Source organism: Hippopotamus amphibius, chromosome 2 (genome assembly GCF_030028045.1).
Source record: "Hippopotamus amphibius kiboko isolate mHipAmp2 chromosome 2, mHipAmp2.hap2, whole genome shotgun sequence".
In the NCBI taxonomy this organism is placed as follows: domain Eukaryota; kingdom Metazoa; phylum Chordata; class Mammalia; order Artiodactyla; family Hippopotamidae; genus Hippopotamus; species Hippopotamus amphibius.
Genome location: NC_080187.1, coordinates 55,748,827 through 55,769,313, shown reverse-complemented (window position 1 = coordinate 55,769,313; position 20,487 = coordinate 55,748,827). Strand labels below are relative to the sequence as shown.

The 20,487-nt window shown below is 51.2% G+C and overlaps 1 protein-coding gene across 3 annotated transcripts; it reads right to left on the bottom strand.

Annotated features, from left to right (window-relative positions):
- Positions 1 to 3,887: 3,887 nt before the first annotated feature.
- Positions 3,888 to 19,493, bottom strand: CLU (clusterin). 3 transcript variants are annotated; one of them, XM_057724708.1, is made up of 9 exons: positions 19,346 to 19,493; positions 15,511 to 15,627; positions 14,058 to 14,206; positions 11,760 to 11,930; positions 9,438 to 9,849; positions 8,257 to 8,361; positions 5,313 to 5,542; positions 4,380 to 4,549; positions 3,888 to 4,138 (listed from the first exon to the last, which is right to left on the bottom strand). In XM_057724708.1, the coding sequence occupies exons 2-9, from the start codon at positions 15,587 to 15,589 to the stop codon at positions 4,129 to 4,131; spliced, it is 1,326 nt and encodes a 441-aa protein (XP_057580691.1). In that variant the 5' UTR covers positions 15,590 to 15,627; positions 19,346 to 19,493; the 3' UTR covers positions 3,888 to 4,128. The 3 variants fall into 3 exon arrangements, with proteins under 3 accessions (XP_057580691.1, XP_057580693.1, XP_057580692.1); XM_057724710.1 differs by lacking the exon at positions 19,346 to 19,493 and adding an exon at positions 15,817 to 15,853; XM_057724709.1 differs by lacking the exon at positions 19,346 to 19,493 and adding an exon at positions 15,807 to 15,844.
- Between the last annotated feature and the right edge of the window lie 994 nt (positions 19,494 to 20,487).

Here is a 20,487-nt window from a genome sequence, read left to right as displayed (position 1 = left end):
TCTGTGTCTGCTACTAGGAAGATCTTAACTGTAGGTCTCCAATCACTCAAATGACGCCAAAGCAGGAGCTATTCCAAGGATGGGGCAGTGGAAGCTGGAAAAATAGCTATGAAAAAATAACTGTGAAGAATATTTCCTTGAGGAACCTGTGAACTAAGGGGGAATAATACAAGCCACTCTGGGTGAAGCTGCACTAAATACCCGAGCCTGGCTTATCTTAGTTTTCACCCTGGGTTTCTTCCCCAACGTGGCAGGGTCGACAGAGGCCCAGACACACTGAAGGGGGTACAGTTTCTATCCCTGGTCAGGGAACTAAGATCCCACATGCCACGGGGCATAGCCAAAAAAAATTTTTTTTTAATTAAAAAAAAGAAAGAATGATACCTTGTGCACTCTGGGCAGGTGAGCTGGAGAGGGGTCGCAGGCCTGAATTTGGGGAATGAACACCTTCTTTGATGCTGTGAGTGCATCTCTGTGATTTTATGTGCGTACACGAAGTCCTTCACAAAGAGGGCAAAGTCTCTTTAAGGACCTGAGGCTGGTGTAAGCGGTCCACCTGTCACCCCCACCGCCGGGATGTGCCTGCTTGGCGGTCAGGCTGGGTCAGGTGCTCGTTTGTATTGAATTGGGCACTGAAGGGTCTGGAGATCAAGAGGAGGTTGTTGGAGACTGTCTGGTACCAGTCGAAGGTCACTATCGTTACTCCTTTGGTGCTGGAGGCAGGTGCTGTCCTGTCTCCTTTCCCTTTCCTGGCCTGAGACCCCCTCCCCAGCCATGGAGTGGACGTGACCTGACTGAAGGCCACTGTGGACCACTGGTGAGAGAGGCCTCAGAGAGGTGGGGGTGGGGCAGGAGGCGCTGCACAAACTGCCATCGCCTGCCCCTCACCCCACCCTGAGCAACGTCACCCTCTGGGAAGATTCTGATCAAGGGGTTGAGATATGTCGGAGGCAAACGAGAGTTCGTTATCAGCCTTGTAAATGTGTGGCCTGGCGTTTACCTGCTACCATATCGTCTGATTTGGTAATCGTCAGTGCTATTAATAAATTCTGCAGACCCAAGTCCTTCTCAAGTCGTCTTTAGGTCTATTTCATGCTTCCTGGGTTTGCCAAGTTATCCTGTCACAGAGGAAAAACCCCGGGCAAATGATGGGTCTGGAGAGGATACGGAGATGGGAGCCTGGGAGCGAGGGCCCCATGGACCCCGGAATCAGACCTGGGTTTGATCCCAATTCTGCATGACTGCAAATAAATTGTCCTTATTGTGTCTACACTCGCACTCCCAGTTTCCTCTCCCCAATCCACTCCCTGTCTGAACCTCATGCTCAACTGTGGGTGTAACACAGGGAATCTGTTTACTGTGGAGTTTCTATTCCTTTGGAGACACAAACATGAAACAGTTTGATGCACTCTGACCACAGTTCCCATCTCTTAACAGCTCTATCGGATTGGGTTTTCTCCTTCCTGAAAAGGTCACAGTTAATAAAACGATCAGTTTACTTTGGAACGTCACCCTCCCATCCAAAGCAACACTCTTCCCCTCCCCCATCAGAAGAGGAGGGGTGGAGGAGGTGAGGGGCACACAGGCTGCCCTCCTCCTGGTCTGAGAACCCAGAGCAGAGTAGGGAGGGGCCTGGCCCTGCGCTGGGCTCCCTCCTCCTCCTTTCTCCTGGTCAAGCTCCTCTGAGGTGGGCTGGGGTCTTACTTGGTCTATTGACCTGGGCTGCTACTGCCAAGTGGTCTCCTCTCCTCCTAGACAAGTGGACAGTGTCCTAGGGCCAGCCTTGAACTTGTCACCTGTGTCCTCCCTAGACCCCTGCCAGCATTCAAGCCTCAGCACCCTCAGGTGGGACAAAGATTCTCTTACATGGTGAGCATCTTCCTCCAGCCTTGTCACTCTGCCTGTGTGACTGTGTAACCCCAGGGGAGATGATGCCAGGAGCCTAACTGGAGGCCCTTTGGGAAAGGGAAACCTGAGCCAAGTGGCCCCTGTCACCCCCACCCCTACCACTAGGTGGCGAGCTCTGCTCCACATACTCCTGGGGGGCTTCCTGGCTCCCACCGCTCCCCTATTCCCCATTACTTGACAGGGCAGGATCGCAACCCGGGGTTCTCTTTACAGCCTCTGTGGACCACAAGGAACTGGGGTGGGGTCTTTTCTCCTCTAGGCCTTCCCAGTCACAGGGCACTCCTCTAATGAAGGCTACTCCTGGAAGCTTTGTGCTGTGCAGGGAAATAACCCATGTCCTGAGGGTAATTGTGGGGACCCGGTGGGATTACACAAAGCAGTAGGCCCAGGGGTTAGAGCACTGTGGTTGGCTCAGGGCTCCTGATTACAGTTGCCCAGGTTGCACACTGCACAACTCTGGTGTCATTTCACCTGGTAGTCATCAACAATGATATCTAATTACAGTTTTCTGACAGAGGGCTGTCAAGTGTCAACACAGAGCCTGGCAGTAGGGTTTGTGCCATCCCCCCTTGCCAAGCGGAGGACAAGCCCCATCTTCTCAGAACATCAAGCTCCACTCCCACTCTGCCACAAGGATCCTAGAAGCCGGAAATCAAGGGCTCATTATCCACACACTCCTCCAGCCAGAATTTCCTGCCTCTTTTCCTGCCTCAGACCTCCTAGGGCCTCAGGCTGGAACTTCTGTTAGGAATGAGGGACATCCAAGGACCCTCAAACCAGGCCACTGCGCAGAGGGGAATAGGATGGGGAAAAGGGGGCCCAGCGAAACTCAGAGTCAGCTTTAGGCTCTGACTTTTAAGGGGCAGGTCTAGGAAAGCTTAAAGGAGGTTGCATCAAAAGAGGCAACAACTGGGTCTAGTGACTGCCACCATCCAGCAATATAATGGAAAACAGAAAATAATTTTTGAAACATAATCTGTGACATTAATGTAATATACAATTTACAATTGTGGTCATTTTAGTAATTGCCTTCTGAACCCATAACCCTAATTAATGTATATCTTTAAGTGACTCACACTAACTTTATTCTGCATTCCCTTGATAGCAGTACTAAAATACTAGCTTCTGTGGACATAAGCTAAATTGTAGAGTTTGTTGTTTGTGTGGCAAGGGTGCTTATAACTTAGAAAGGAAAGACAAGGAATGGTAAACTAAGAATATTTTAAGCTTTTAATTCACCTGTGGACTTTGTTACAAACCAGGGGTGCATTCATATGGCTTTTATTTCCATTTGAAGTGTATTTGATGAACAGAATTCTGTAGAGAAGATTCATAACTGGAAAGGCTTCTTAATATAGAGACAAGTACCACAATTAGTCAGTGCCACCTGCTGGCAACACAGGGTACTGCAGGCCAGCAAAAACCCAGACAGAGGAGAAATTCCTGCGCTGGAGGGAATAAGGTAAAGGTTGCAGAGACTGACAGTGGCCAAACAATGCCACAGTCAAGAAGATACCACAGGGATTCTAAGCTCTTACTACTAAAAGGAAATTAGCTCATTTTGATCTGGGGGGACTACATTTTCCATAAGAAATATATCAACTATGTATTAAAATAACTGGCATGCCTTATCTTTACCCCTTCTGCACCCTAATTTTCAATGTGTCCCTTCAGGATATCACCCTCCCCCTCCCCAAATCAGAATATGTATCTGCTTTATAATGGAGTGGAAAAGATTCATTTTTCAGAAATGTATTTTAGCTGGCTGTAGAGACACATCTCTCTTCCTAAAAGCAAGAGATCCTTGAACTGGGTCAACCTCATTGTCCAACTCCTTTTATTCTCAACTACATGAGAATATACCATCTTAGCCACTGCTCTTTCTTTTCTCCTTTTCCCCCCATACCCAAATGAAGGTGTGTGAGAGACATAAAACAAAACAAAACAACAAAACAGCATAAAGAGGACACAGCGGAGCATTCAGATTACAAGGCGGTTTATTGAGTTAGTGGCATGCGGGGAAGTTCTTCCCGTGATCAGCAAACGCAGGCATTAGAGTGCAAATCCAGAGGGAGGAGAAGCTGGGTGGGGTCAGGAGGGCCTCAAGCCCAGGGCCTGGTCAGCTGGTGACGTGCAGAGCTCTCTAGAGGGGGCCTGTGGCTCATCTCAGCGGCGACTGGACGCAGACACCCCCATACGTGGAAGAGCAACGTTCACATCTCACTCCTCACTGAAAAAGAAGGCAGGGAGGGGAAGGTGAGGCCTGATATTCACTGAGAGGCAGCAGCCAATGCTCTGATTCTTATCAACCAGAAAGAACATCCTCCAAAGGAAGAAGAAAATTCCCAGTAATTTTCTGGCTTCCTGCCTGGGCTCTGGCTTTGGGAGCAGCGATTTCCAGGCCGGGTCCTCTGCCCTTTTCTCAGTCCCCAGGGACCTGTTGGGCCCAGAGGCGAGGCCCACACACTCACCGGCTCTTCTGGCGGTATTGTTGTAGCGCTTTCTCTGCCACGGTCTCCATAAACTTAGGATTGGAGACTTCTTGTGGGACCGTCACAGTGATGGGGAAGGAATCGAATAGCTTCACAACCACCTTAGTGAGGCCGGAGGGAACGCTGGGGTCAGAACTGTGGGAATTCACCTAGAAGGAGAAAAGGTAAGATGGGGCAGAAACAATGGTCAACACGGACTCATCTGGCAGCTAGAGTCAAGCTTACTGCAGATCAGTTGACCCCTTCGCTTTTCTTTTTTTTTTTCTGAACCCTTTGCTTTTTACTAACCTCGGGCTTCTGTACAATTCGATGAACAGAAATACCCTAATTCAGAGACACTCGTTTGTAGGTGTAAATGTCATTCACAAAGGACCAGCCTGGGGAAGCCCCACTGTGTAAAACATGGTTTCCAAGCCACCACGTTTCCTTTGAGCAGCCACTGGCCACGCGATGGCAGAAGAGGAATCAGGGAAAGAAAAAGTCAAGGTTCCCAGAGTTAGAGAGAAGCTTCTTATCACGGGAGGAGAACATTGGGCCAATTCATGAGCCATCCCACATGGGACAGGGCAGGAAGGCAGCTCCCCAGAAACAGCACAAGCTCTGCAGCCAGGCAGACAGGTTCAAACAAACGCCCAGGTGATCACCCCTCAGGTAGGAGACCTTGCGTAAGCCGCTGAACCTCTCAAGTTTCCTCATCTGTAAAATGGGGTCATGCCATTCCGCCTCACTGAGTGATGAGGTTTCCATGCACCACTGTGCTTGAATCTGTTTCCTGCCGTATGACAAACGCTCAGTGAAAAGCAGATGTGCCCTCTTGAACATCTTCACCCTGTTTCACCCCCAGGGGAGGATCACATGACCTCCAGACAGCACCCTGAGCCCAGCTTCACTGTGTGGCCAGGACAGACTCACCGTGGAGACCTGGAGATAGTACTGGTCATCACCCTGCGTGAGGTTGGCCAGCTGGGACACCCAGTTGAACTGCTCGTTCAGCTGCTTCAGCAGGGAGGACGTGTTGAGCATCTTCTGCTGGTAGGACTGGAGCAGCTGGTCGTACAGCTTGCTGAACCTCTCTGCCAGCTGCAAGGACATGTTCAGCTGCTGGCGCAGCAGCATCTGAGAGGAGTTGTTGGCCGAACAGTCTGCCCCGGGGATGAAAAACAAAAACGAACAACAGAAATGTGAAGGGAGAGCGAAAAAGGGATGAAAACAAATGGCAACTGGTTCACACAGCCGGGACCTAAGGCAGAGCTACTCCAAGCGCCGGTCCACCAAGCGTTTGCTGTCAGCCCAAGACAAAGCAGAGAGCTCGCTCCGAGTGTCAGTCAGCATGTGCTTCCTTCATCGAGAAAGTCTTGTTCTGGATGACCGTGTCAGCTGAACGAAACTGTCTTAGTGACATCACTCATCTCTCTTTAGGAGCAAGACCCTGTCTCCTTGGAGACCAGCAATGAAGGGCACTGCCCACACCTCAGGAAGCACGGACCTCTGTGTTCCGTGTGCTCACACGTGGAGCTCCTCTCACTGCCCTCATCCCCCCATGAGTCATTTCCAGAAACAGTGGATGTTACTTGTAGTTGCCATTTGTGTGGTACCTGCTGTGTACCAGGTACCACCAAGTGCTTTGGAGAGCTGTGACCTCTAATAGTCAGATGTGTTCTGATGTAAATATTACTAATAATGAAACAGAGAACCATGGAGGTAAGTCACTTGCCTAAAGTCATAGGATGAACGATTTGTGAGGCCAGGATGCTGAACCCAGGGCTTTAACTCCTAAACGTGAGCTCTCCCTACTCTGAGTCTGTGGCTCTGGAAAATTCTGCAAGCTTGCCTGTAGCTGTAGAGTTTGAAATTCTGGCCACAAGAGCCTGGGTGGCAGAAGAGCCAATCAGAGCCCTCAGGCCACAAAGCACAGTAGCCTGGGGCTGGGGGGCCGGGCTAGCCCAGCTGCCACCATGGCTGGTCACCAAGTTCACCAGAGAGCAGGGAGTTCATTGTTTTTGGTCCCCAACTCCCCACTGCAGGTTGTCAGGTGGGTAAGAGCTGGAAACGACCCACTCTCTCTTTAAAAACTACTGTTTTTCTCTCCCCTGATTTTTGAAAAATATCCCCAAAGGAGCACATCAAACCCCAGCAAGTCAGGGGAAAGGAGGAGCTCTCTGTACACATCACCATGTGGCTGTAATCATTTCTATTAAAGTAAAATAAAATGTCAGGTGGGGCAAGACATAGGATTACTAACAATAAGCTGGGTTGAAAAAGATATATGATGACTAAACTTAACGCTTCTTATCAGGGAATAATTGAAAATAAGGACAGTCACTGAGAACCTGGATGCAGTCTAGAAGCAGTGGTTCTCACCTGGGGTGGTGCTATCCCCAGGGATATTGACAAGGTCTGAAAACATTTTTGGTGTCACACCTGGGGTGGGGGGTGGGAGGCTACTGGCATCCAACGGGTAAAGGCCAGGGATGTTGCTAAACATCCCACAGTGCACAGGGCGGCCCCCCACCACAAAGAACGACCTGGTCCAAAATGCCAGTAGACTGCGAAGTTCCAGCCTGGAGGTCCCAGGCAGCACACACTCAAATGGTTGCAAGCACCTTAGATAAGAGATCATAAGTCTTCCTCAATGTAGAGAAGAAAACCACTGTTTCAGGAAGTTGTGATCAGTGACTGTTAAGATCAGTGCCAGGGATGCCAATCTGAGCCTGGGCATTTGCAGGTCTCTTCTTATGGCCCTAACATGACTTCCTCACAGTGAGGTGCTGTGTGATTTACACGCTTCTAATTATGATATTTTATGAGATAAACCTAGGAGGCTTGGTTGTGTTCTCACCTCACTTCTTCACAGCTCAGCCTCTTACCGTATTTGTATTTTTTTTGCAGTGGCTTCTAAAATCACAGAAATGAAACTAGGAATATTTAACTAGACTCTAAAGGCCTGCCTGGGCAAACCCAAAAGTATTAAGAAAGAGCAAAGCCACAGATTGATCCACTCGGTACAAGGGACACAATTAACTCTTTCTCAGCATAGACTGTTGTGGCCAGGAAGCGTTTTGTTGCTTTTATAGCTGTTATCTCCAAGGAGGAAGAATTTAGTCCCCCTGATAAAACAGAGGGAAACAGTGCAAGGGAGGTATTTCCTTTGCCTCAGGGACCAAAGGTAAAGTTGCTGGGAAGCTAAGGTACCACTAGGAGAGACCCGGGTGTTCAGGAGAGAGAACACAGCAGCACTGGTTGGGAACACATCGCAAACACCCCCAGGGAGGGGGTGTCATATAATCTTGGGCAGGTCACCGAACCTTCCCTGACTCAGTTTCCTCCTCTGTAAGACAGGGAAGATAACTGTAGCCACCCCGGTTATTCTGGGGAAGAAAGTAAATGTCTGGAAAGTGTTTAGAAGAGTGTTTAGTAACAAACACATGGTAAGGATCTGTTTAACAGAATCCACACTGTCTAAACTCTCATCGTCTGCAGCAAAACATGAGGATGTCTACTAGGTTTGGCCCTTGGGAACAGACTAACTGGGACAAGTCAAAGGATGACAGCTTTTTAGAAAAGCACAGCAGCCCCTCCCACACTCGGCCTGTTAACCGTGAGCTGGATGATGTGGTAAGCACTTGGTATTCTATGTCCTGACATCAGAGACAGCCCCACATCTTAACCCTCAACCCCAGGTGGGGACCCAGGCAGAGCCGGGCAAAGGACCCCCCTCCCCCAGAGACCCCGCTGGAAGGCAGCAGAGCTGGCATTTGAACTCCCATCCCTCTGACCCCCTAAGGCAGCCCCAGTGAGGCACAGTGACCCGAAGTCACAGGAGACCACGCCCCCCCCCCCCCCCCCCCCGACTCACCCACTGACAAGATCTCCTGGCACTTTTCACACTGGTCCTTCATCCTCAGGCATCCCGTGGAGTTGTGGCGGATTTCCTTGCACACAGTGCGGTCGTTGTTGTTTCCTGGAGACACAGGAGGGAAAGTCACACAAAGCCGCACAGAGATGGGCCACCCCGATCTCTGAGCCCTTCACACTACTGTCTGGCCCTTGGAGATGGTTCTGCGGGCAAAGCAGAATCTGGCTGTTTGCCTGCAGACACAGGCTCGGATCAGGGCTCCCTGCCGCAGGACCAGGAGGTGGCTCCCAGGGGTCCCTGAGCTGGCTACGGCCCCCCTCCCCCACCCCCACCTGCTGACACGCCTCCTGCCTCCACACTCCCCTCGCTGTTCGTGCTGTTCTTCGGTGTCGTAACCTGTTTTGCTCTTCCTTCTGTCTGACTCACTTCTCTCCCCTGGCCAGGCAGCAAGCCCCTTGAAAGCAGGAACAGGGTCCACCTTAGAACGTCCTGATAATGCAGGCACCCCCCACTGCCCCCCAATTATGGATATGCAGTAACTGCTCGTTCAATTCAACATGCTCCTGTATTTCCAATCGATTTCGAGCCAAACCCGGTGCTGGTCAAACGGTAGCATTTAGGAGATGGGATTGGCCAACAAGTGTCTATTGATTCAACAGGAGGAAATCACTTCTCAAAGTTTTGGGTTTTTGTGTCCCCACTGAAGTTCATTCATTCAAAAGATATTCATTGTGTGCCCATTCTCTACCAGACCCTAAGGTTACAGCCACGAACAGCTTTCTTCACTGTACCATGAGCTTATACAATCTGTCACCAATATATGCATGGCGTCCACATAAAGCCACCTGAGTTCCCAAGACAAAGGGATCTAGTTCTCTGGAGGAAACAGTCCATGTCATGCCCACCAGTTGCTGGAAGGAGACTGGCACGCTCAAAAGAATCCAGGTTCCAAGTCCCGTAGGGCTAGATTGGACCGGCTCCCACTTTATCAGCTGTGAACCCTTGGACACGCTCCTTTACTGCCCTGTCATAGTTTTGTCCCCATCAAACCGGGGTGATAGCGCCCTCCCCAGGCTGCTGGGGGGGAATTCAGATGACACACACCATCCCCGGGCACAGTTCTGAGCACCTAAAGGACTAGCGTCTCAATGACCTGTGGATTCCCATCCCGTCCTTCTAACCTCCTGGGAATTCCAGCATCGGGAAGCGGTAGGGAGTTCTATGCATGTGGGCATCCATGGCCTGCTGGGCCTGGCGGATCATGTCGAAGAAGGGCTGAAACATGTCGTGGACGTTCAGGGGCTCCAACATGGGGAAGGGCATGACATTCCGGGCGAAGCGGGATTTGGGATTGAAGAAGAGCGATCCCCTCGGAAATGAGCCGAAGGGCGAGTAGTACTGAGTGTCCTGGAACTTGCGGGGAAAGAACCGGTCCTGGAAGAGCTCGTCCATGATGCTGGACGCCCGAGTGAAGCTGTCCTCCATGACGTCCATCACGTGGCTCTGCTGTCGGTCGTTCTCCAGCAGGGAGTCGATGCGGTCACCGTTGATCCACAAGTAGAAGGGGGAGCTCTGGTTCAGAAACTCCTCGAGCTGCGACAGGAGACGGGGGACAGTCAGGGCACCTCCCCCTTGTCAAGATGGGCTAGGTCCGGCCCCTCCTGGCTGCATCAGGGGCAACTCAGAGTTGCAGCAGGTGGCAGAAGGCCCAGCTGGGACTAGCTCCCTGCCTCTGAACTGTCCAGGCCAATGCCCTTCCATCCTACCTACCCCGACAGGGAAGAGTTTAGGAAGCCCTGCAAGGACAAGAGAGTCACAAGGCCCGTCACATGAGACCAGTCTGCTGTCCTCTTTGGCCACCGATGATCCTCACACCTGTTTCAGCCAAGGGTCAACTGACAGGATTCCAGGGAAGGGCAAAATTCATGAATCCTAACTGAGCAAAGCCTGCAGAGGAGGGCGGATCAATATTAGAATACTAAAAATTCTGAATTCCTTCTGGACTTCCCTGGTGGTGCAGTGGTTAAGAATCTGCCTGCCAATGCAGGGGACACAGGTTTGATCCCTGGTCTGGGAAGATCCCACATGCTGCGGAGCAACTAAGCCTGTGCGCCACAACTACTGAGCCTGTGCTCTAGAGCCTGTGAGCCACAAATAATGAGCCCACGTGCCACGACTACTGAAGCCTGTGCACCGCAACTACTGAACCTGTGCTCTAGAGCCCGTGAGCCACAATGACTGAAGCCCACTAGCCTAGAGCCTGTGCTCTGCAACAAGAGAAGCCACTGCACTGAGAAGCCTACACACCACAACAAAGGCAACAAAGAGTAGCCCTTACTCTCCACAACTAGAGAAAGCCTGTGCGCAGGAACAAAGACCCAACACAACCAAAAAAAAAAAAAAAATTCTTAATTCCTTCTGTTTAAGTGGACACAGGGCTCTGCCATACCATGGAGCCATTTGTTACGTTATGCAGCTAATAATTGCTGGATGAGTCTTCTAAGATGGGAAATACCTGGCATAGGTGCTCTTCATGACTCTGCATTACTGCACTCATAGCAGACATTACCAATTGATCACAGTGCTCTGGGCCCAAATGTAGCCAGAACTAATCAATTGCATCTGGTGTGTGAAATGAAGCTGTGATATCATGATTTATAATAAGAAATATATATTTGGTCTGGTTCTTGACAAAGAGGCCTAAAGTCCTTGGCATTTCCTGTGATAAGAGCAATAAAGGTGTCTTACGTTAGTGAGGTGACCTTTGGAAAGCACCAAAAGATGGGAGCTGGTCACCAGGAGAGTCAACCCTAGGATTAGAGGTTTGGAACTTTCAGCCCCACCCCCAGATTTCCAGGGAGGGGAGAGGGGTTGGATGTTCAATCAATCACCAATGGCCAATGATTTAATCAACCATACCTACGTAATCATGCCTCCCTTAAACCCAAAAGGATGGACTTGGGGAGCTCCTGGGTTGGTGAACACCTATGCCAGTGAGATGCAGGAGACTGTTGCACTCGAAGAGGGCATGGAAGCTCCCCATCCTTTCCCCATCCCTCGCCCTGTGCATCTCTTCCATCTGGCTGTTCCTGAGTTATATCCTTTTATAGCAAACCAATAACCTAGTAGGTAAAATGTTTCTCCGAGTTCTATGAGTTTCTCCAGCAAATTAATTGAACCCAGCCATGGCACCTTCCAACCTACAGCCACTTGGCCAGAAGCGCAGGTAACCACCTGGACTTGTGATTGGTGGCTGAAGTTGGGGGTGGGGGAGGGGTGGCATCTTGTGGGACTGAGCCCTGAACCTGTGGGGTCTGACGCTGTCTCCGGGTAGACAGTGTCAGAACTGAGTTGAACTGCGGGACACTCAGCTGGTGTGGGAGAAATGCTCAATGGGGAAACCCCCACGCTTGGAATTGGGCAGAATCAAAGAAGCATATTCAGTTCTTCTCACTGCCCAACCAGAGCCTAGGCTGTGCTGAAGGAGTGGGGCCCCTTGTCACCTGTTGGCCAACCAGTCCCGAGCCGCTTCTGCAGACGCGCGCATAGAACTTCATGCAGGTCTGTTTCAGGCAGGGCTTACACTCCTCCCAGAGGGCCGTCATGGTCTCATTGCACACCCCCTGGGACGCCTTCAGCTTTATTTCAGAATCCCTGGTGTCGTTCAGGGCATCCTACAGGAGGACACAGGTTGGGTTAGACACAGACGCCACAGCTTCCCCTTCCCCAAGCAGGCCCGGTGGTGCCACCCCACTCCTCGCCCTTGCCCAACCTGGCCACAAGGGGTGCTTATTTCCATCCCTGCTCTGGCTCACGCGTTCCCACATTTGTCCTCCTGGAAGTGCCTCCCCATCTGGCTTTAAACATCCCCTTGTCCTTTCCGGCCACTAGAGCCCATCTGGACACCTCCTTTCTCTGCCACTGAACTTACAGTCTTTACCCCAGGACTTCCCTCTCACTAATACCCACTTTCTAGTCTCAACTTCTGGAATTTAAATGTCATCTTCCAAAGCTACCCTGAATCTTATTTCTCTTTTGCAACCATGGTCCCTGGCATGTCACGGGAATAGGTAAGCTTCCGAAATTAAAGTCACAACTACTACCAAAACTCTCAAACATGCCCATGACATTTGACCTAGTAATTCTACAAGAATCCATCCCAAGGAATTCCTGCAATAAAGGAAAAATCTATAGGCCTGAAAATACTTGTTACAATATTCACGGATGGCAAAAAAAAAAATACTGGAATCAACCAAGATGCTCAAAACTAAGGGGACAAGTTAAGGAAACTGTGGTACCTACAAAAGGTAGATAGGACGGCATTACAAGGGATGCTTGTAATATATTTTAAATATTGTAATAAGCATTTTTATGTTAAAAATTCATGAGTTTGAGTATAGCCACTGTCCAAAAAGTATAGAGGAGAAAGAGTAGAAAGAAATAGATCAAACCTTAAGTGATTTGTCCTTAGGTAAAAGGGTTATGGAAAAACTTTTCCTCTTCTGCCTTTCTATTTTAAAATCTTGATAAATGAGTGTACTACTCTTCAAAGAATTAAGCAGACCATCTATTCCCCAAAGCAAAACTACACTATGAATATCTGACCAGGAGGAGGTATGTGAGATCTTCTCCTGCAGCATGTCCCCTGCCCCCCCAGCCCGTGTCCCCTGCCCCCCCCCCCCCCCCCCCCCGCCCCGCCGCTCCGAGATGGGGAAGGCCACCACACCTCCTACTGGGCCAATCAACGCCTTTCTTTCCGGTTTGCATATTCCTCAACTAAGAAGTCATGGAGTCTTTTCCTAACTTGATGTGCTTTATCACAGAACCTAGACTGCCAAATGCCAAGAGATGCAAATGCCAATGCAAACTCCAATGAGAAGCGCAAAAATTCGAGAACAAAACGTGCCCCTTCTACGTGGGCTCTAGGAGGTTCCTCGTTGTACGGCAAGAACTAATACTGATGCCAAGAAAGGGCATTAGGTTTCAAAGAGAGTTACAGCTGCATCCAGACCAACGTCTCCTTAAGTGGTTTCCATGGAATTGTTACAAGCTATCGGGGGGAAAAAATAAATGGATTCCCTGGTCAATTCAATTTGGAAAACACTTGGGTTAAATGAAGTTACACATGTTTCTTTACTGCAGAACTTCTCTGAGTCTTCATTCTGCTTTTACTCTATGCATTAGAGATCATGAAGGTGGCAGGGGCCCCATCTGAGCATCTCTGTCGTCAGGGGTAGGGTGGCAATGGGAACAGGATTTAAGGATACCCTGAAGGAGACTGCTGATTTTTTAAATAAGCTGTTTATTGAAGTACAGTGTTTTAGTTTTGTATGTTCACCATTGGACCTAGGTGTCTCTTTACTATGTAGTCCGGAACACTAGAAAGACTCGGGCAACGCAGTGTGTGGCTGCCGCACCCCGAAAGGTATTGCCCGTACTAGTTAAGCTTCTCAAAGGTAGGGTGCCATCCCTCTCCTAACCTGTGACAGTGACAGACCCTACCCAAAACCTGCCTTGGAGCTTGCACTAGTTGCGGTTTAGAAAAATCTTTTGAAGTGAATCCGGGCAGCAGGCCCTGCGCCAGGCTTGTAACAAAACCAGATCCAAGATCTCACCCCTTGAAGCTTTCAAAAGCAAATAAACCTTCCCTATTTGTTAACCACAGCCCCAGTACCAGCTGACACAACCAGGGAAGGACTGCGGGTCACCATGGTAACCTGGCAGGACACTCGGAAGAGCGATGGCCACTCCCTCCCTCCGGCACACAGGATCAAGGCACGGGTCACCAGGCTCTTCCTTACCTCTTTCTTCTTCTTGGCCTCCTCTAAGGAGCCAAGCAGCAATTTGCGCTCTTCGTTGGTTTGTTCTATTTGGGTCTTTATCTGTTTCACTTCCTTGAGGGCATTTTTGATTTCTTTATTAACGTACTTACTCCCCTCGGTGGACATTTCTGCAAGAAAAGGGCAGGGAGGTATATGAGGTAAGAGGAAGGGATGGTGCTAGGGATGTAACACTGGAACCAGCTAGAAGGCTCAGAAAGGCCAGTGGGTCTAGGGGCTGCCACGGCTGGGATCCCCCTGGCAGGCAGCCTTCGGGCCCCAGCTTTGCCCTGACACAGGTTCCATCCCAGGGCTCACTGTAGACCCAGGGCCCAAGAATCAATTACACCCAGCTGCTCAGAAACACAAACCATCAATGCGGACATGCCCCAGAGGGACAGCCCAGTCCGCCCCTGGGGCTCTGGGGAAGCAGCCTATCCAGCTGCAGAAGAAAATTTTCAAGGGGAAAAAAAAAATCCTGGAAGCATAACTGTTTAAACATCAAAATATAAAATAGTATTATTCTGGATACAAGTCTTTTCTGCAATGCAGTTTAAGCAAACACCTGCTCTTCCTCTTTGTTCCAATGCATGGTGTCAGGTGACAGGGACACAGAAGTGACTTAACAGCACCATCCCTCAAGGAGACTGTGATCAGACACCACACCGTGTGACAAGTACAATGAGACAATGTCACCGAAGTACCAAAAGCAACAGCCAGCACTTCTGTTGTGCTTATCCTGGGCCAGCACTGAGCTGGACACTTCCTGTGCATTTTATTTAGTACTCTTAACGCCATCTTCACCACGTTGCACAAAAGAGGATAAAGAATAGCAGTGACATCAAGATACTCACCCAGGGTTATACAGCTGGGGAGGGCAGAGCCAGACTCCCACCAGCTCTGACCTCAACGTTTGGGTTGTTAACTCTACCCTGGAGGGTTGGTCACATCACAGGACAAGAGTGGGGCAGAGGGAAGACAGGTTCAGGAAAGACCTGGCAGAAGAGGGGAACTACCAGATAGGCTCTGAAGGATGACAAGCTCTTGTAGTGAATGATATTTCCCCTTTCCTGAATGCAGAGCATCGCTTTTCTAGGTGGAAAGGTTGTAAGTGCTGTGGAAACTCAAGGGGAAATTCACAAAGGCTCCAATGGTCCAGGCTTCATGGAGCATCACGGAGGAGGTGTGGACGCCGGGCCGAGCAGATGGGAAGGGGAACAGCCAGACGAGATGCAGCAGCCAGAAAGGGCTTGGGGTCCACCTGAAACTGCCTGGAAGCCGACCTGACCACAAAGAGCCTAGGCCGGCGAGAGAGGGCTCAGAGAGGGGTCTGGGCAGAGCAAACCAGACCTGACGCACGGGACAAAGATGGTCTCCAACCCTTGGGGCCCTGACAGAGGGAAAGAGCACCAGGAGGGCACGCCTGGTCACTTACCCTGCAGCTCTTTGTCCGAGACTGCCCTGCCATCCTCCCAGCTCAGCAGCAGCCCCACCAGCAGCAGCAGAGTCTTCATCTCACCTCCTTCCCCAGTTCTGGAATCCTAGCACGTCTCTGTTTGTAGAGAACAGGGAACTGTCATGGTAACAGCTAGACAGCCTGCTGGTTTCTGGCCCAGCCTGCTGCCTGCAAGCTTCCCAGGAGCCCTGCTGAGGCCTTGCCCTCCTCTCTCCCCTCAGCTGGCATCACCGCCTTTTTATCCCGGGGAAGTGACAAGAAAGGATCAAACTTGCCACTGGGCACCTTCAAAAGGAAGTGGAGGAAGTGGGTATGGGGAGGAACCACAGGACAGCAACCTAGTACAGAAGAAACAAGAAACTCGAGTCAGAGCCACTGGGCTCAGGTCCAAGCTGCCCTCCTTCTCCTCCTCCTCCTCCCCCTCCTCCTCCTTCTCTTCCTTCTCCTCCTCCCCACCTCCTCCTCCTCCTCCTTATCTTCCATCTCCTCCTCCCCCTCCTCCTTCTCTTCCTTCTCCTCCTCCCCCCTCTTCCCCCTCCTCCTCCTTATCTTCCTTCTCCTCCTCCCCCCTCCTCCTTCTCCTCCTTATCTTCCATCTCCTCCTCCCTCTCCTTCTCCTTCTCTTCCTTCTCCTCCTCCCCCACAATAGCTAACTATGCCTGAAAAAGGCGCATGTGCTTTCTGCATCCAGAAAGGGCATCTATCTGATGATACCTCCTCACATCAAACAAACCCTGAAGACACCTCTCTTAGGTCACTCATCCAGCCTCTCCTGTCCCCTGTAAAGTGGAGACTGAAGCCCAGAGCACAGACAGCCTGGTGCTGTCTGCATCACCAATACTGTCTACAGCAGGCATCACCAATCAATCACAGCACTGTCCCCCACCAAGCCTTGACACCTCCTGAAACTGTTTTTCCAGGGTCTGAGGCAGTGACAGCCTCAGACCCTCTGGGTCGCTACAGGGAAATAAGTCCATTTGTCATCCCTAGTGTGAGACTTGAGGCAGGATGCGTGGATGGGAGTAGAGCGAGGTGGGGAGGACAGCTGTCTTCACGGAGTAGAGAGGGAGGGGCAAAGACAAAGGATTAATGCAGGGGGACAGGGCAAGGAGTCTCCCCAGGAAAAGTCCTTGTGGGAGGCCCTCCCTGCAGGAGGTCCCTTTCACAGGGCCAGTCCCTCTAAGCCCACAGCAGGGTGTCTGCCAAGGTCCTCCCACCACCACCTGGCTGGCTGCCCTGAGCCCTAGACCAGCTGGTCTTACACAATGGACCCTTTCCCAGAAGCTGAAGTTGTTGCAACACAGAAACCCTTCCCCATGCACCTCCCGCCCCCACTACCCCACCCCACGCACCCCACCTCCCCCCCACCCCCTGCCCAACCGCTCCACTGATCTCATCCACTTCCCACAACAGAATGGGAAAGGGCTCTCCCCTTCCTGAAATGATGCACCTCCAGAAGCTGCCGTCTGCTCAGCAGGCCCACCTGGACCCTCGGGAGAACATTATTAAGGCAAGCCTCTCCTGAGACATAATTAGTAAGGCGGCCGGGCTGTGGTTCCCGAGCAGCGTGGGAGAAGAGAGTGGGTCAGCGCCTTCCCCAGAGGTGGTGAGCGGGCAGCTGAGCCAGGGCACTATTTCAGGTCTGCCAGACTCTGCCCTAGCTGCTCACTGAGGCCTGAAACGCCTCAAGCAGGGACAGAGCCTTTGTCACGCCAGAAAGAGAAAGCCAGTGAGAAACACCCCTCCAGCAGAGGCCCCCGACAGCAAAGACTTCTGAGAAATCCATACACAAGCCTCTGAAATAGGTTGGGACCAGAAGACAGGGCATTGGGTCCTGAGGAAAAGGGAGGCGGGGCAGCTAAAGGCAAGGGCACTGGATGAGGAGTCTGGAAACCCAGTGGTCGGTACAGGATCTCCCACCAGGAGTCTGGGGACCACGGGAGCCAGCGAGCTCAGAGCTGGGAGAGAGACCCATCTCCTGCCCAATCCCAGAGACAGGATGGGGCTCCCCAAGGTCTGCAGCAAGCAGGTGGCAACCCCAGAATGAGAACCTGGCCCTCCCAACCCCCAGTCCAGTGTTCTTTCCTTGATGCCAAGTCACTTAAATCTCTGAACCTCAGTTTCTCCATATGTGAAATGGACACAATGTAGATCTCAGAGATGGGAACGTGTTCTGTAAACACAAGGATCTTATGTAATCATAGGAAATCAATCATGGGCATTGGCAGTATCTATCGGGGAAGTGGGAGGGGGTGGCATGTTGGGAGAGGTACAGAGGAACTGAGGCAGGTACACAGAGGCCACCTGTGGTCCCTCCCTGACTGCAGGCTTTGACTTAGTGAAGTGATCGGTGCCTCTGAAATACCTAGGAATTACCCGGGAGTCTTATTATAATTCCGATTCTGATTCAGAGACTGCTTTCCTAATAAGCCTTATAGGTGCTACTGATACTAGTTCAAGGACAGTACCAGAACAGCCGCTGTGCAGCCAAACTGCCCTTCCTTTGCACTGACTCCCCTCCCCTCCCATCTCCTGGCCAGGGCGCCTGGTTACCAACTGCTCTGACTGAACAAGCCACTTCAAGGCCCTCCTTTCCCCAGAGGACGCCATGGGGAGGACATGGTCAAGCAGCTAGTAAGCTGCAGGGTTTAAAGCCCAAAGCTCACGCTCCTCTCCTACTGCCTCCCCAAATGCAGAAATCTCAACCAAAAACAAAAACGAGAAAATAATTCACCTGTAATTCACACCATCAAGAGGCAAACATTAGCACTGTGGTATATTTCCCCTTTTCTATGCATTTGCATACCTTTGGATCCTTTACATTCACTGTCTTCAAATATTCTCTAAAAGCACACTTTTGTGGCTGTGTAATAGGCCTTTTTCTGATGTATTTTATTTTGCCATCCTACAAGGCTGGGCATTAAAATTGTCTGCAATTTCCCACTATTATTATAATGAACACTCTTGCGAGCATCCTTTTATAGTATCGGTACTTACTCTTAAACTCCTAACCTCGCTCTTAAAAAAAATAATGATCAGCTTCTTTTTTTCATTAGGTCCAGAAATTCTGGCAGGTCAAGGCTTGGGTTCTAATCCCAATTCTGATACCTATTTGCTGTTTATCTTTGGAGACAGTCCTAAACCTCTCCAGATTATGATCTATAAAATGAGACAGCTGAATCAGATGTCTGAAATCTGGCAGAGGTTGTGTGATGTTTCTCGGATGTACCCTGGTGCATTAGGAAGCAGGAAGAGTAGGATTTGAGTGGTTGCGACATATACTTAAATCAAAACATCATTACTTATAAACACACTATCCAAAGAACTAGAAAATTTGGGGACAAACAAGATGACTCATACACAAGCTGACAACCACCCCTGGAGACCAGTATCTTTCCGAGGAAGATACTGCAGGAAGACTAAGTGCAGGCCAGCTCTGCCATTCTAACTAGCTTGGCCTCTGGCAACAGCATCAGCCTCCAGGTGTCAATTTCCACATCTCTACAAAAGGAGGATCATTACTCCTATCCTGTTTACCCACAGAATTGTGGTTGGAGCTAATGAGCAAAGGGCCTCCTGAATCCCTAGGGGCCTGTGGGCCGCCCCAGCAATTCGGTCCCCGGCTCGGCTGCCTGGTGATGGGGCTCCGGCCACCTCCCTTCCCTGGATCCCCGACTCCATCTAAAGCGCCCCTCTGACAGCCCTGTAACTACTAGCGATCGTCTTCTCCTCGCCTGGCTGCCACCCCCGGCCCGCTCATCGGGTCCTGGAGGGGCTCTTCTGCGCAGAGGCAGGAAAGGTGGGGACATCTCACCGGTCAGCGGTGCCCGCGCGCTCCTCCTGCCGACGCCGCGTGCAGAGCGTGGTGAGGCGCCCGTATTTATAGCGTTCTGCTGCGTATACACCCACTTTGGGGCTGGCTGCAAACCTGCATGACTCACGCGCAAAGAATGCCGTAGAAAGCACCGGGAGCTTTCTGGAAGCCGGCGCGGGAGGGGGGGCGGGGGGATGTGCGGTGCAGCACCCGGCGGGGGGCGCCTGGGCACCGCGAAAGGCTCCAGCGGAGACAGACCCTGGGGTGCAGCCGCGCACCGCTGCTCGCTCCCTGCTCCCCGGGGGCTCAGGGCTGGAGTACGGCGCCCTCAGGAGGGGAGAGCCTGAATTAGCATGCACAGCTGGCGCCCGGCTCCTCCGCAGAGGTGGAGGGATGCTCTGCGCCCCTGGCTTGTGCCTAGTCCCCGGTAAAACCTCACAGTTCCGCTGCCCAGTTAATCTTTCATATTTGATGTGCGCCACTCCTCTGACGCCATTTAAGTAGAACAGCATCAGAAATAACGAGGGTGTGATGGAGACGGATGTCTTGCTAAAACACAGGAAGTACAAAATGCCGGCTTCCCAAACCACCACAGTGACCTGGTGGTTCCTTGGCAGACCTGCTGGCCAGGAGGAAACAGAAATGTGTTTTTAGGGATGAACAAAGCATCCATTTGGGGAACTGGAAGGCCTCCCTGGCTCCTTGATTCCTGGACTTTAAGCAAGAATTGTTCCCATGCATTTTGGACCGAGCCAAGCAGGGTGGGCTTCGAGAACACGGCCCCTATCACCCCACACTTGGTTTGATGAGCTACTGCCCAAGTCTTGAAATTCTTAAGAGTTTTTGAATAAGGGGCCCTGCATTTTCATTGTGCACGGGGCCACCCAAATTATGCTGCTGCTCCTTTTTGCAAGGGGGCTCGCTGATCCTCACCAACCCCAAATTCCCTCTTTCCGCAGGAGGAACCTTGCCAGAGGACACCCTTTGGCAGGGGGCTTTGATGTGGCAGAGGAATGGGACCCAGCACACCATCCCCTGGTGGGGAGGGGACCAACCCAGAAGCCCCTCGGACATAGCTACTTCTTGGGGAAGAAACAGGGTCACACATTCTGAACCCCAGGATGTTTGAGCCCCAGGAGAAA

Coding starts and splice junctions, on each gene's coding strand:
- CLU (XM_057724708.1), bottom strand. CDS start 15,589: ATGAAGACTCTGCTGCTGCTGGTGGGGCTGCTGCTGAGCTGGGAGGAT. Junction 8,362..9,437: donor GATGCTGGAATTCCCAGGAG/GTTAGAAGGACG, acceptor CTGTGTCTCCAG/GAAACAACAACGACCGCACT. Junction 4,550..5,312: donor ACTATCTCCAGGTCTCCACG/GTGAGTCTGTCC, acceptor TTCTCCTTCTAG/GTGAATTCCCACAGTTCTGA.